At 41.5% G+C, this 15,278-nt stretch overlaps 1 protein-coding gene across 1 annotated transcript in view; it reads left to right on the forward strand.

Moving 5' to 3' along the window:
* The first annotated feature begins 421 nt into the window (after window positions 1-421).
* LOC118386230 (probable ribonuclease ZC3H12C) overlaps window positions 422-15,278 on the forward strand; it is a 28,265-nt gene continuing 13,408 nt past the window's right edge. The window contains exons 1-3 of the mRNA XM_035773783.2: window positions 422-730; window positions 8,425-9,243; window positions 9,400-9,539. Coding sequence (XP_035629676.1) covers window positions 8,555-9,243; window positions 9,400-9,539 — 829 coding nt within the window. The 5' untranslated portion in view covers window positions 422-730; window positions 8,425-8,554. The remainder of the gene's footprint in view (window positions 731-8,424; window positions 9,244-9,399; window positions 9,540-15,278) is intronic.

A 15,278-nucleotide genomic window follows, 5' to 3' on the forward strand; every position in this document is an offset into this window, starting at 1 on the left:
GCCTGGTGCCTCTGCAGCTGCCCGCCGGCCCGGGACGCTTTTGTGTGACTCCCATTGTCAGCGCACACCCCTCGTCCATTCATGGCTCGAGCTAGAGGGAGGAGGGGTGGCAGCCACTTGCTTATCTTAGTGGCCTTTGGTGTGTGTGTGTGTGTGTGTGTGTGTGTGTGTGTGTGTGTGTGTGTGTGTGTGTGTGTGTGTGTGTGTGTGTGTGTGTGTGTGTGTGTGTGTGTGTGTGTGTGTGTGTGTGTGTGTGTGTGTGTGTGTGTGTGTGTGTGTGTGTGTAAATAAACACTTGCCGGAGGAGTGGGCTTGTGGTCACTGCTGTGCTCTTATTGGTCACTAGGCAGACTGTGTGTAATGTGGGAATGGTAGACACTGCAGCTCCATCTGTTCACACTCACATTGTTCAACCCTCCTGCCTTGGGACCAGACTGCAGCACTATCAAATCTAACATGCGTTGAGTTGAGTTGAGTTGGGACCACTGTGCTACAAGGAAGCTTGTTTCACTTCACCTCCCTTTGGATTTTTTGTCACTTTATTTATTCTCTGCTGGATACAGAGAACCTGGATTTTTATGTACCAGTGTCAACAAGTCCAAACTTGGAGAAAACTTGACAAAGCTGAGACAGCCCCCCTGGCATGCTGGAAGGTTTTCTGTAAGGAGCGAATCTTTAGGAGTTCCTTCTGTCTTTGTATTGCTGCTTGACTTTTTCCTTGGAGCCTGTGGTAAGAATTTTATGATTTTAATACATTTGTATATAGGCAGTTGCATAGGTTCATATTATAGTTATAGCAGGTGTAAAAATTACATCTTAAATCTCATTGTGTTTTTTTGTCTGGTCTTGCTGTAATCCACTGCAGTTTGATGCACAATTGTTCATTTTCCCCCTCAAACCTTTTCATACATTTTCAGAATTTATTATGTATGTTTGATTAAATGTTTTTGTCTTCTGAATTATTGGTGGTAAATAAAATCCTAAATTATCCCAGTTTGATGATTTGTTCATTTGATAACTCATGGATAAGTAGCCTATAATTGATATACTTTTCAATGCAAGTATGCTATCAGTAAAACAGTAAGGACCTGCTGATTGTACTAAATGTAGCTCTATATTTCTCTTTGGAGCATAGCAAACACCAGGGAATACACACATAGCCATAAAACAGTGTCAGCGGAGACCACACAAGATGGAGTGTGTCGGTTTAGAAGCCTGTCGTTTTTGGCTAAAGTCACAGTTTAGGATTGACATAGAATTATTGAATCCATCTCGTCAGACGCTTTCAGAGTCATCAGTCTTCATGTTTAATGACAAGGGAAAACAGGTCAGGGATTGCTGCCAATGACAATAAAACTGCACAAGTAATTGTTTTAAATTAGGGAACTTACTGTAGCTAAGTGTGACAGGCAATGAAAGTCAATTGGTGGATGAGTTTTCTAAGTAAAAACTCTGTCAAACTCTCGTTGAGGATTGTGACTCTATGTTTTATAGTTATAGAAGTTATAGAATTTTACTTTCACATACAGTAGTCTATGATGCAGTGGATATTTTGGGAACTCATTGTCAAATGTTATCATCTTGGGGGAAAATTAGACAAGGAAAGGAAATATGTTCAGTGAAGTTATCAGTGTATTGTGCATATGAAACACACACAGAGAGAGAATGGGGAGCAAGTCAGAATATAAAGTGAGTGAGTGACTGAGCATTATGGACATGTGCATGTCTGCGCTTAGTGAGGTCTACTCCCGGGTCACATGATGGTGGTGATATGTATCATCCTCTACTGTTCGCGCTCTGTAGAAGGATAAGCAGGACAGGACACCAGTTGCCGTGGTCCCCTGTGGTTTCAGAAGGCATCTGTTGCCCCTGCTGCCTATACACTCCCCCTCTCCCCATCTCTCTTTCACTCCTTCTAACTCCTCCCTTTGTCCCTGGCTTGGTGCAGACTTCAGAGTGGCATGGCTCAGTATCCTGAGTCTGACGTGGCCAAGGGGACTAGCCCAGGTCAGGTCTGCCCTAGCCCCAGGGGAGATAGCAGGGCCCTAGGGGGCTAACCCTGGCTCTCTCCCTCAGCAGGCTGGGACACTGAGGAGGAGCTGGAGGCTGCAGCATCTGCTCAATGTAGTAGGACCTTAACTCCCACCTCTGTCTTTATCTCAGTGGTCATTTTCATGTCTAGATCTAGCTTGTCCTGTATTCCCATATTTCCATCACATTCTTTATCTTCCTTTTTATCTATCTCACCAGCTCCAGCTCCAGCTGGAAGTCTAGAATTAACTCTACCTTCACGTATTTGCTGGGAGTACAAGAGGGGAGAGCAGGTTTGGAGGTTCTAGGACTGCGAGTGCCTGTGGTTATTGTTTGCAGTTTGGCTAACAGTTGTGTAGATTTTGTAAGTCATTGTTTTTCAGGAGGGGAAGTAAGGGCATTTGGGGGAAATATTGAATAGAAACTAGTTGTATTAGCTGATGTATTAAAGATCACATTTCTTCTTTAGATTTGAGATTTTATTGATTTTATTTTTATAGTGTCTTACATCTTACATACCAAGCACACATGGGATTATAAGACACTGTATTTGTGGTAACAAAATAAAATAATCATATGGGGGAGGAGCCACAAAAAAATCAGTTGCTTGCCGGTCTACGTACACACGGCTAATTTCCTGTTTTACAGCTAATTTCCTGAGAAATGTTTGTAGGTTTTAATGATATCGGAGTGAGTCTGACTAACAAAATCAATGGGGACACCCCGGCCACTACTACACTTAAATAGTAGGCCTTCTAGACTAACTTACCAATCTAATTAAAGTTATCTGATATGGGCTAATTGAGTGACTATCAGTGACTGACATAACAAGAGAAAAACTGCTGATGCACAACCAAATTTCAAAATTTCACCTTGTGTATTCTACAATTATTTTTTATTTTTTACTCCCCAATTTCATGGTATTGAATTGTTTTTAGTAGCTACTATCTTGTCTCATCACTACAACTCCCGTATGGGCTCGGGAGAGACGAAGGTTGAAAGTCATACGTCCTCCGATACACAACCCAACCACTGCTTCTTAACACAGCGCGTGTCCAAACCAGAAGCCTGCCGCACCAATGTGTCAGAGGAAACACTGTGCACCTGGCAACCTTGGTTAGTGTGCACAGGAGTCACTGGTGCACGATGAGACAAGGACATCCCTACTGGCCAAACCCTCCATAAACCAGACGACGCTGGGCCAATTGTGCATCGCCCCACAGATCTCCTGGTCGCGGCCGGTTACGACAGAGCCTGGGCGCGAACCCAGGGTCTCTGGTAGTACAGCGCCCTTAACCACTGCGCCACCCGGGAGGCCGTATTCTACTATTTTAACTTGCAACAGTAAATTGAGACCCCGAATGAGGAACTCAGTCGGGGGGAGGCCTTCAAAACGACTTCAAAATAGACTTCACCCATGTCTATTCCTGGCCAGGTTCCCATCCCTGATATATACAGTGTATACATATTGTGTATACCAAACATTAGGAACACATTCATAAATATTGATTTGCACCTCCTGTTGCCCTCAGAACACCCTCAATTGTTGACTCCAATACTTCCCACAGTTGTGTCAAGTTGACTGTATGTCCTTGGGTGGTGGACCATTCTTGATACACACGGGAAACTGGTTGTGAGTGAAAAACCCAGCAGCATTGCAGTTCTCTACATAAAACTGGTGTGTCTGGCACCTACTACCATACATCGTTCAAAAGCACTTACATTTTGTGTCTTGCCCATTCACCCTCTGAATGGCACACATACACAATCCATGTCTCAATTGTCTCAAGGCTTAAAAATCCTTCTTTAACCTGTCTTCTGCCCTTCATCTACACTGATGGAAGTGGATTCAAGTGACATCAATAAACTATCATAGCTTTCACCTGGATTCACCTGGTCAGTCTATGTTATGGAATGTTTGTACACTCAGTGTTTATGTGCATTTATAAACAGGGTGGTTCGAGCCCTGAATGCTGACAGCCATGGTATATCAGACCATATACCACGGGTATGACAAAACATTTATTTTTACTTCTGTAATTATGTTAGTGACCAGTTTATAATGCCAATAAAGCACCTTGGGGGTTTGTGATATATGGCCAATATACCATGGCTAAGGGCTGTGTCCAGGCACTCCACGATGCGTCACTATATACCACACATCCTCGGGTTAAATTGCTTAAATAGACAGTGCATTTGTAAAATATTCAAATCCTTGACTTTTACACATTTTATTACGTTAAAGCCTTATTCTAAAATAGATTCAATTGTTTTTTCTCTCATCAAACTACACACAATACCCCATGATGACAAAGCAAAAAAATGATTTTAGAAATCTCTAAAGTTCTAAAGTTTTTAGAAATAGAAAAAACTGAAATATCTCATTTACATAAGTATTCAGACCCTTTACTCAGTACTTTGTTGAAACACCTTTGGCGGCGATTACAGCCTTGAGTCTTCTTTGGTATGACCCTACAAGCTTTGCACACCTGTATTTGGGAAGTTTCTCCCATTCTTCTCTTCAGATCCTTTCCAGCTCTGTCAGGTTGGATGGGGAGCATTGCTACACAGCTATTTTCAGGTCTCTCCAGAGATGTTTGATCGGGTTCAAGTCTGGGCTCTGGTTGGGCCACTCAAGGACATTCAGAGACTTGCTCTGAAGCCGATCCTGTGTTGTCTTGGCTGTGTGCTTAGGGTTGTTGTCCTGTTGGAAGGTGAACCTTTGCCCCAGTCTGAGGTCCTGAGCGCTCTGGAATAGGTTTTCATCAAGGATCTCTGTACTTTGCTCCATTCATCTTTGCCTCGATCCTGACTAGTCTCCCAGTCCCTTCCCCTGAAAAACATACCCACAACATGATGCTGCCAACACCATGCTTCACCGTAGGAATTGTGCTAGGTTTCCTCCAAACGTAACGCTTGACATTCAGGCCAAAGAGTTCGCTCTTGGTTTCATCAGACCAGAGTATCTTGTTTCTCAGAGAGTCTTTAGGGGCCTTTTGGCAAACTCCAAGCGGGCTGTCATGTGCCTTTTACTGAGGAGTGGGTTCCTTCTGGCCACTAACATAAAGGCCTGATTGGTGGAGTGCTGCAGAGATGGTTGTGCTTCTGGAAAGTTCTCCCATCTCCACAGGGGAACTCTAGAGCTCTGTCAGAGTGACCATTGGGTCCTTGGTCACCTCCCTGACCAAGACCCTTCTGCCCCGATTGATCAGTTTGGCCGGGTGGCCAGCTCGTCTTGGTGGTTCCAAACTTCTTACATTTAAGACTGATGGAGGCCACTATGTTCTTGGAGATCTTCAAGCCTGCAGAAATAATTTGGTACCCTTTCCCAGATCTGTGCCTCAACACATTCCTGTCTCTGAGCTCTACGGACAAGTCCTTCGACCTCATGGTTGGTTTTTTCTCTGACATGCATTGTCAACTGTGGGACCTTATATAGACAGGTATGTGCCTTTCCAAATCAAGTCCAATCAGTTTAATTTACCACAGGTGGACTCCAATCAAGTTGTAGAAACATCTCAAGGATGGTCAATGGAAACAGGATGCGCCTGAGCTCAGTTTTGAGTCTCATAGCAAAGGGTTTGAATACTTATGTAAATAAGGTATTTCTGTTTAGATTTTGAATAAATTTGCTAACATTTCTAAAAACATGTTTTTGGTTTGCCATTATGGGGTATTGTGAGTAGTTTAAAAAAAATGTAATCCTTATTAGAATAAGGTTGTAACATAACAGAATGTGAAAACGTGAAGGGGTCTGAATACTTTTTGAAGGCACTGTATATATACATTCATACAAAAAACAATTGGAAAACCAAAACCTGCCATTTTATTATATACTTTATCTTGTCGTATCTTCTTCCATGCTTTGAAAATACAGTTTGCAACAAGGATCTTATTTTCTAAATAATCATTCAAGTTTCTCTTTATATCTAATCCAGAATAGTTCTGGTTTCTATTGTTGCATTTGATCAAATAAGGTCAACCTTAAATCATCATATAAAGTACAGTAAAATAAAGAAGAAATGGACACAGTCCTCTATATACACGAGTCAAAGGACCAAAGGGTGTTCATTGATCTGGTCGCAAAAGCCTTGAACCTCGCAACATTCTAATTTCAGTTCAGTGTCTATTCAGCCGTGGTCTTTCACATCTAACTCTAGTAACATCACTAGACTGTGCACTGCACTGCACTGCTTATCTCAAAGACGATTTTGCATCTTCTTACTGATACAATTTCTCTCATATTTATGCAACTTACAGAAAGAAGTCTGTCCCAGGAAGTTATAGGGAGAATGTGTAGATCTGACCTCATTATCCACTGGTTGTGGAAGATTTTAATTGTGTCTGTGTTTGTTTGGAAGATTGTTTGTGTAAAAAATTGTAGGTTGTGTGTTTATGCTACAAAAGAGAATAGGAATGTGTGTGCTTGTGTTGGTATATGTGTATGAGTGTGTGTTGTATCATGTTTAAACACTTGCGAAATCAGACTGGTGAGCAGTAACTCGGACTCACACCAATACGTCTGTTCTGATTCTAACAGGGTCGTTGAGTGTGTGTGTGTGTGTGTGTGTGTGTGTGTGTGTGTGTGTGTGTGTGTGTGTGTGTGTGTGTGTGTGTGTGTGTGTGTGTGTGTGTGTGTGTGTGTGTGTGTGTGTGTGTGTGTGTGTGTGTGTTTGAATAACACCAGCCTCCGTCTGTGTACGCCACACGGCCTGCGGAACAATGCTCCATCGGAGGAGTCCAGATTGGGATGGCAGCTGCTTTATTTGGGGATGGCAAGCCAGACATACTTTAGCCCCCCCATATCGCCCACCACCCCCAGCCCCTGACCCCCCTCACACACACATATGCACACACTGTCGCTTTCTTTGTGCCCCTTTTTGTTGTTGGAGGGTTAAATTATTCAATCTCTCTTGTGGCATTCATAAGGAGCCACAGTGAGGCAGCAGCTTGGTTCTGAGAGGCAGGTCAATGGGGGTACTGAGACTGGTACTGAGACCCTACCTTTACCCTACTTATACATGCATGCAGACACACGCACACTTACACACACTGATATACCAATCCAGAAATTGCCTCAAGCTTTGATGTGCAGTAGTTTTGTGTACCTTAAAATACAGGGCTATAGGACAACTGTCTGTGCGCATTGATGAAATAAATCAACACAACTGAATCAGTGCTGGCCTCCTTATATGCCCTTATCATGGGATTATTCCTTGCATGTCTTATTATAGAACCATTTTAAACACTGTGTATTGAGGAAATAGTCTAAAGCACATTCCACCCTTGTCTCTTATCGTCCACATTCCACCCTTGTCTCTTACCGTCCACATTCCACCCTTGTCTCTTACCGTCCACATTCCACCCTTGTCTCTTACCGTCCACATTCCACCCTTGTCTCTTACCGTCCACATTCCACCCTTGTCTCTTATCGTCCACATTCCACCCTTGTCTCTTACCGTCCACATTCCACCCTTGTCTCTTACCGTCCACATTCCACCCTTGTCTCTTACCGTCCACATTCCACCCTTGTCTCTTACCGTCCACATTCCACCCTTGTCTATTACTGTCCACATTCCACTTAGTCTGCAACACAGTGAACACAACACACACATCCTAGCCTACATAACATGCTTAGATATACAGTAGAAATAGGTATTTTAATACAGTGAAGCCCATGCCTGTAAAGCAGGAGCCCTGGGCCCCCAGATTAGTGTGTCACTGTGCTCTGATGATGCTGAGACACATGTCCTTTTTAAAGGGGTCACTGAAAAACTAGGAGGCAGGTCCATTAGAACAGTTCTTTCTCTGTTTCAGTCAATCACAAACCCCTGCTGGGACTGCAAGCGACACCTGTTCCTAGTTTAAATATCAGGTGGTGGATGGTAAGAGTTCCCCCCCAAAAAAGCATTCATACGGCGTTTTCCTGTATGGGTGTAGGTGCAATGTAGAGTATATTATTGAGGGCCAAGTCAGCTATGTTTGTGTCTTGGCACGGTGTGTTGTTATCACCAACGTTGATTGAGAGCTTTTCTGACTGCTGAGCTTAGCACTGCAAAAATGCAAATCAGTGGAAGTGAACAATGGAGATTGTGGTTTTAAATGGAAATGCGTGTGGTGTGTCATTCAGCCTAATACTTGAGAAGCTCTATTACAGCTCAGGTTACTCACTAAGAGCATTTTTTCTCCACTTTTAAGGTTACCCCCTGCAGCATGGGTGTTGGAGGGGAGGGCTGGCTGTTATAAAGTAGCTCAACAAGTTATAAAATGTGACTTAAATCACTTGGGGGCTAATTATAACATTATGAAATGTTCAGATAGAAAAGCACAGAAAATTGTCCAGATTTCTAGGTGGAAACCAGTCTGACCAATGGGGTAACTTTTTTTGCCCAGCCCTCTCCACCAGGCTTCCGTCCCAGGATTGGTCAGAGAGCAGCCCATCAGCAGCAGTGACAGTGGGGTTGTCCAGGGTCATCTGAGGTCAGAGGTCCAGGGTCAGAAGCTGGATGTATAAGACGGCTTCATGGGCCTGAAGGACCATCTGGAGGATGGAACAGGCCACAACCTCAATCTGGGGCTGGATTTGGACTACCTCCATGTGGAAGGCACCGACCGCCAGGCCAGCTTGAGTGTCACAGCCGGCACTCACTCAGGAGTTTTGGAGGGGGAAGAAGCACCGGTGGGAGGCACCCATAGCAGTGTCAGTAGTAGCATCATCAGCAGTAGTAGTAGTAGCAGTAACTCCTCTGAAGAAAGTGCTGCGTCGGACAGCGAAGATGAGCGGGGGATCCACCATGGCACTGGTTCTGGCGCTGAGACCCCCCATCCGCACCCCTGTCACCCTGCTGGACTGGGCCTGCCAAAAAGCCCCCCCCCTAGGGACCCCAAACTCCCCACCGACCCCCTCACAGAGTATCGCTCCAAGATGGAATTTGCCCTGAAGCTGGGCTACTCTGAGGAGCTGGTTTTGCTGGTCCTGAGGAAGCTAGGGCCTGACGCCCTCATCAACGACATACTGGGAGAACTGGTCAAACTAGGCACCAGGACAGAGACGGAGGAGGAAGGGGAGTCTGCCGCCTCCCAGTCGTCCTCCTCCTCCTTATCCTCCCCCTCTCTGGACTCCTCCAGACTGGACTGCTCCTCCCAGCTTCTGTTGGATGACAAGGAGAACATCAGGCCTGTGGTGGTGGATGGGAGTAACGTAGCCATGAGGTGAGTCAACACAAACTGCTGCTGCATTCAGAAACACTTTACTCAGGTTCATTTTCTATCTGCAAGACCTCATACACTGCTCTCTTGATCTACAGTATTATACAAATAAACAAAAACACATGTCATGATCATGAATTTGTGTGCGTTCCTCCACAGTCATGGGAATAAGGAAGTGTTCTCCTGTCACGGCATCCAGCTGGCTGTTGATTGGTTCTTGGAGCGTGGTCACCGTGACATCACTGTGTTTGTGCCCGCCTGGAGAAAGGAACAGTCCAGACCGGACGCCCTCATCACAGGTAAACCAGCGCTTCCATGTCCACCCCCAACATCCCCCCTCCAAACCCCTAACACCTAATTTTGTTCAAACCCCACCCTCACACCTGTTCTAAATCACCTCTTTCTCCCAACATCTGGGTCTTCTCTTAACTGTCAATGACAATAACACCAATAATACATTTTTGGTAATTGAGGAGGCTCAAATTTAAGGTCATTAACCATTAAAAAATATATTTACTAAAGCGACATGATTAATCATTTTTCTCACAATGTAATTTCCCTTCATTTAAATGGAGTAACACCAATGAATCTTTGTATTTAGACATACCAAATGATCAATGGAATCCCTTAAATTCTGACATACTTAAAAGGGTCTAAGGATTTGGTAGGTTACTTTCTAACTTACAGTTACTAGTAACAGATTACAGTTATTCGTTTTTTATCAGTAATGTACACAAACTCAGTAATGTAATCTGATTACTATCAGTTACTTTTAGATTACTTTCCTCTTAATAGGCGCAGGTTAGTAGCTGGCACAGCCACAAAGTCATCAAATCTGATTTTAAAGCTAACCCTAACCCTGACCTTAACCACACTGATAACCCTAATGCCTAACATTAAATTAAGACCAAAAAGCTAATTCTGCTTAAGAGGCATTAGAATAAGACAAAAATGTATATTACCAATTGAAAATCTATTGCAAGATAAATGAATGTTAGAGTTTACATAGTTGGCCATAAATGGATGTTCCGTTTAACTTTATGGGTTGGTTATGTAGGCTTCTACTTACCCATTGCTGTCCACTACTAGGATAGATCTTTACATAAAAAACAACAACAGAGTCTGTCAGATTTTCAGTCATTCCAATTGATTTAATAGCCTTTTATCTTCAAAAATAGGACTTGGAAATATGGAAATCTTGATTAGACAAATTGTTTTACCTGAGCATAACCCAAAAACGAAGGACTATTTAGTCTAGCCTTTTGTTTATGATTTCTTTTGTCATGGGGGACTCATTGGGCTCATTGCTTCAAGTTGAAAAATAAATACTGCTCTCAGATTGGCATGCTTTGAGCACAACAGAAAAGTGCTATTTGCCTGTGAAAAATGTATTCCATATGTTGCATTTGCTATTGGCCTATTGTTTATGTTTTTGTTGGTGATAATTTGCAGCTGTTTAAAGGAGTAGTTCACTATTTAAGCTTGTAGTGGCTTTTTAAATAATATTGAACCATGGATTACAGTTTCTCCCGAGTGGCACAGCGGTCTAAGGCATTGCATCTCAGTGCAAGAGGCGTCAATACAGTCCCTGGTTTGAATCCAGGCTTTATCACATCCGCCTGGGATTGGGAGTCCCATAGGGCGGTGCACAATTGGCCCAGCGTCGTCCGGGTTTGGCCGGGGTAGGCCGTCATTGTAAATAAGAATTTGTTCTTAACTGATTTGCCCAGTTAAATAAATGTTCCATTCTCCTGGCCCATAGACTACTTTCAGGGTGAGGAACCATCTAATATCAAGATTTAAATAGTAAACTACTCTTTCAATCCCATCAAAAGTGTGCAAGTTTGAGAATGTCAGTTAGGTTAAGCGAATTGTCTTTTTGAATCAGCATTGAGAATCAGCATTAATGAGATTGAGCAATAGGCTAAAAGCCCCTTCTTAAATTAAACTTGTTTTTGACATTATGGAGCACAATACCACAAGGGAGTTTAGAAGGGAGGAATTCAAACTGTTATTCCATAGGCTGTGATCCATACTATTACAGCTGTTCCAAGAGCACATTTTTCACTGGCTGTCCACTGGGTCGTAGGCTATTCATTACGTTGATTCTGTTGCAAAACATTTCTTAAATGGAAGCAAATGTAACGAAATGTGGAGGGACCTACCTGAATTTGTCCAATAGAAACTCTCGTTTTGCTCTGTTTGCTTCGATTTGGTTCTTAAACGGTAAACGGTTTCCGTAATTAATACACCCCTGGTCATAAAAACAATGATTGATAGGCAGTTTATATTTCTTCAATTCAACCATCATTGGGTTAAAATACACATATACTGTACGTACATTTGTGAACAGCCATCCACAACAACCACAATCCCTAAGGCGCAAATAGCTAAATGAGAAAGCAGCAGTGTGTTTCACATCAAATTATTTTCTTTTGGGGTTTTGCTGTAGGCCACCAAGTGCTAACAGTCAGTATCTAAATCATATGTGTGAAATGCTTGATAGTGTATGTGATGTAAACAGAGAGGTCTACTTTCTTGCATACCTGAATTTTGACTGATTTTCATCAAGCTGTCCAGTCAAGAGGAAGTTCTCCCTGTAACCTGTCTCCCTGTAACCAGTGCCTGTAATCTGGTTCAGGTTATTAATCAACCTACCAGGGTGTTTACAAACACTACAGGAACAAGACCATCCACATGTAACAATCACATTTGTACTAATACTGTAGAACAAAGTTCTAAAGCTGTATCCGTAACCATTGAATGCAGTGATCACAATTATATTATATATATTATCACAATATAGTCTATATCCAGGAAAGCCAAAGTTCCAAAAGTTGGGTCAAAATAGTGTAAAAGAGATCATACAAAATATTTTGCTGTGACTCTTATGTGGATGATGTAAAAAAAAATATTTGTTTGTCTGATGTGATTAATAAGGAGCATCCAGATGCTGCACTTGAGGAATTTATGAAATTGTTTCTTCCAATTATTGATAAGCATGCACCTGTTAAGAAACTGACTGATAGAACTGTTAAGGCTCCATGGATTGATGTGGAATTGAAAAACTATATGGTTGACGTACCGATTTCATGGCACATGGTTTATGAACTTCAACGCAAAACGACGTTGGATTCAAAACTTAACATTTTTCAATTTGAATTATTATACAGAATTTTTGCAACCAATGTAATGTTATTTATATGGGGGATACAACCTTTTCAGCTCTACAGATTTTGCTGCGAAGAGGCAGAACCATTAGATCATTTGTTTTGGTACTGTCCATATGTAGCTTGTTTTTGGTCACAGGTCCAGGAATGGCTGAAGAATTGCAATATTTACTTGGAGCTAACTCTGCAGATAGCACTACTGGGCGATCTAAAAAGTCATAGTCAATTGATCAACAATATAATAATACTTTCAGCAAAAATGTTTATTTTCAATTTACAATCTGTAGAAACAATAAGAATAAAAAGTTCAGAACTTTTGTGAAACATCACAGAACAGTTGAAAAATATATGGCAAATAGAAATCAATGTGGATGGTGTTAAGAGATAGATGGGAGGGGTTAAATGGAGCTGAAGGTTGGGATTAATAACAACTAATAACAACAAGATTACTAATGTAAAACATACTGTGCCCGTAAAACCTATATAGGTTAACCAGAAGGGGACTAGGGTTCCAATTTTGGAACACCCCCCGTTCAGCTGGAAGGTGGCGCATGGAACGCAAAAATATTCCTAAAAATATTTAACCTCCACACATGAACAAGTCCAATGGCTCAAATGAAAGATAAACACCTTGTTTATCTACCCAGCAAGTCAGATTTCTAAAATGTTTTACGGTGAAAACATAGCACATATTTATGTCAAACCACCACCGAAGACACGGCTAATTTGCATAGCCAAGTTGAAAAAAATATGCAATCAACAAACGCAGGATTAAAAGAAAAATAATGCACTAACCTTTTGAAATCTTCATCAGATGACAGTAATATAACATGTTACACAGTACATTTATGTTTTTTTCAATAATATGCTATATATATCCATAAATCTCTGTTTACATGATGATGCATCGTTCAAAAAATGCTAATCAAATGTCCTGAGAAATGACGATAGCTCCGGCAGATAACGTCAGCTAACAAGGAATACACATCATAAACTTTGACTAAATATTCATGTTCTACATATATATAGTTAGATACACTTCTTCTGAATGCAATCGCTGTGTTACATTTATTTTTAACGTTACAGGTTTCGTTCACTAGGCTATACTATGAGTCGGCGCTCAAAACGTAGCATTATGGCTCCTCTATCTTGGAGTCCACATAAACCCAAATTTACCACATAAATATTCCCTTACCTTTGCTGTTCTTCCATCAGAAGACCTGGAAGGCGTTTAGTTTTGCAGTCTGTGTCTTTCGGTTCTCAAACACGACACATTTCAGTTGAAATGTAGCCAAAAGTCAAGTGGATGCGCACCAAAACGTTGAACTTACATATTATATGTCGATTAAACTTGTCAAACTAACTTCATAATCAAGCTTTAACATGTTATAAAGGTGTACAGCAATCGTGAGGACGAACAGAAACGCTTGATCTTGGAAAAAAGACAGGACCTGAGCAGAGCGCGCATAAAAGTGACCTGTTTTTTCGCGTGACCGAAAGGTTTCGGCCTGCCAAAACTCTCGGGAGCGCGCGATTCTCACAATGAGAAGCCCCATTGAAAGCTGAGATCGCGCAGAAGACAGAGAGACTGTTCCCAGACCTGTAACTGCTTGGGAAGGGTGGGGCGATGACGTCAAAGTTGGGCCAACTTTTATGATGACAAGAGAGAGTTTGGGAGAATGACTGCCCCGAGAGTTCTGCTTTACATACAGACATAATTTAAATGGTTTTAGAAGCTTTAGAGTGTTTTCTATTCAATAATATTTTTTATTTGCATATATTAGCAACTTTTGACAAAAAAAAATTATGTTTACTATGGGCACGCAATTACTCCAGCGGGGGCAGTAGACAGCCCTATCCCCATGTTAAGAACCTTTTTGAAAGAGCACAGTTTGAAAGATATGTCAAATAGAAATCAAAACGGATCGTCATCATAAATATATGGGAGAGGTTGAGGGTAGAGGAAGGACAAGAGTAAAAATAAAACAAAATAAAACTATTATAAAATAGACTGTGTCCATAAAATGTACATAGTATGTATAAGCTGGAAATACAGGCCTAAGCGTTGTTTTTCACTATTTGCTCCAATTGGGGGAGGGTGGTATGGTTGGAGGGTAGTAAAGGAAATATATATATTTTTAAAGATATGTATACAGTATGTATATGTATTTATATGTATGTGTGCATGTGTATATGTATGTATTTATGTATCTGTATGTATGTATTTATGTATCTGTATGTATGTATATGTATATATATAGAGATGTAATATTTAATATTGCAGATAGATTGTAGCTTCCATCAATGTTATTGTCTGCATTACTGCCAATCCCCCATTGATGGAAGCTACAATCTATCTGCAATATTAAAGCTGATCTACCCCTTAAACTTTTGGAAATTATGTGACCCCACTTAACAAAAATAAAAAGAAACTGTATTGTGAAGCCAAGACCAATGATATAAAGAATGATGGAAAGAACTTAGGAGTACTTTAAATAAAATTATGGGCAGAAATACAAATTCAACTCCATCTTACATTGAATCTGATGCCTTATTTATCACAAAACCATTTGATGTTGCCAATTATTTGAATGATTACTTCATTGGCAAAGGGGGCAAACTTAGGCAGGAAATGCAAACTAATGAACAGTGAGCCATCGTATCCATGCATAAAAAAGAAAGTTGGAATTTTGTCAAGTTAGTGTGGGAGAGGTAGATTGGTTTTTGTTATCGATCAATAATGACAACCTCCTGGCATTTACAACTTAGATGGAAAGCTACTGAGGATGGTATTTGACTCTATAGTCATATCTTTAATCTGAACCTAGAGGAAAGTCTTTGTCCTCAGGCCCGGAGGGAAGCCAAAGT

The sequence above is a fragment of the Oncorhynchus keta genome, chromosome 7 (genome assembly GCF_023373465.1).
Source record: "Oncorhynchus keta strain PuntledgeMale-10-30-2019 chromosome 7, Oket_V2, whole genome shotgun sequence".
Classification (NCBI taxonomy): Eukaryota; Metazoa; Chordata; class Actinopteri; order Salmoniformes; family Salmonidae; genus Oncorhynchus; species Oncorhynchus keta.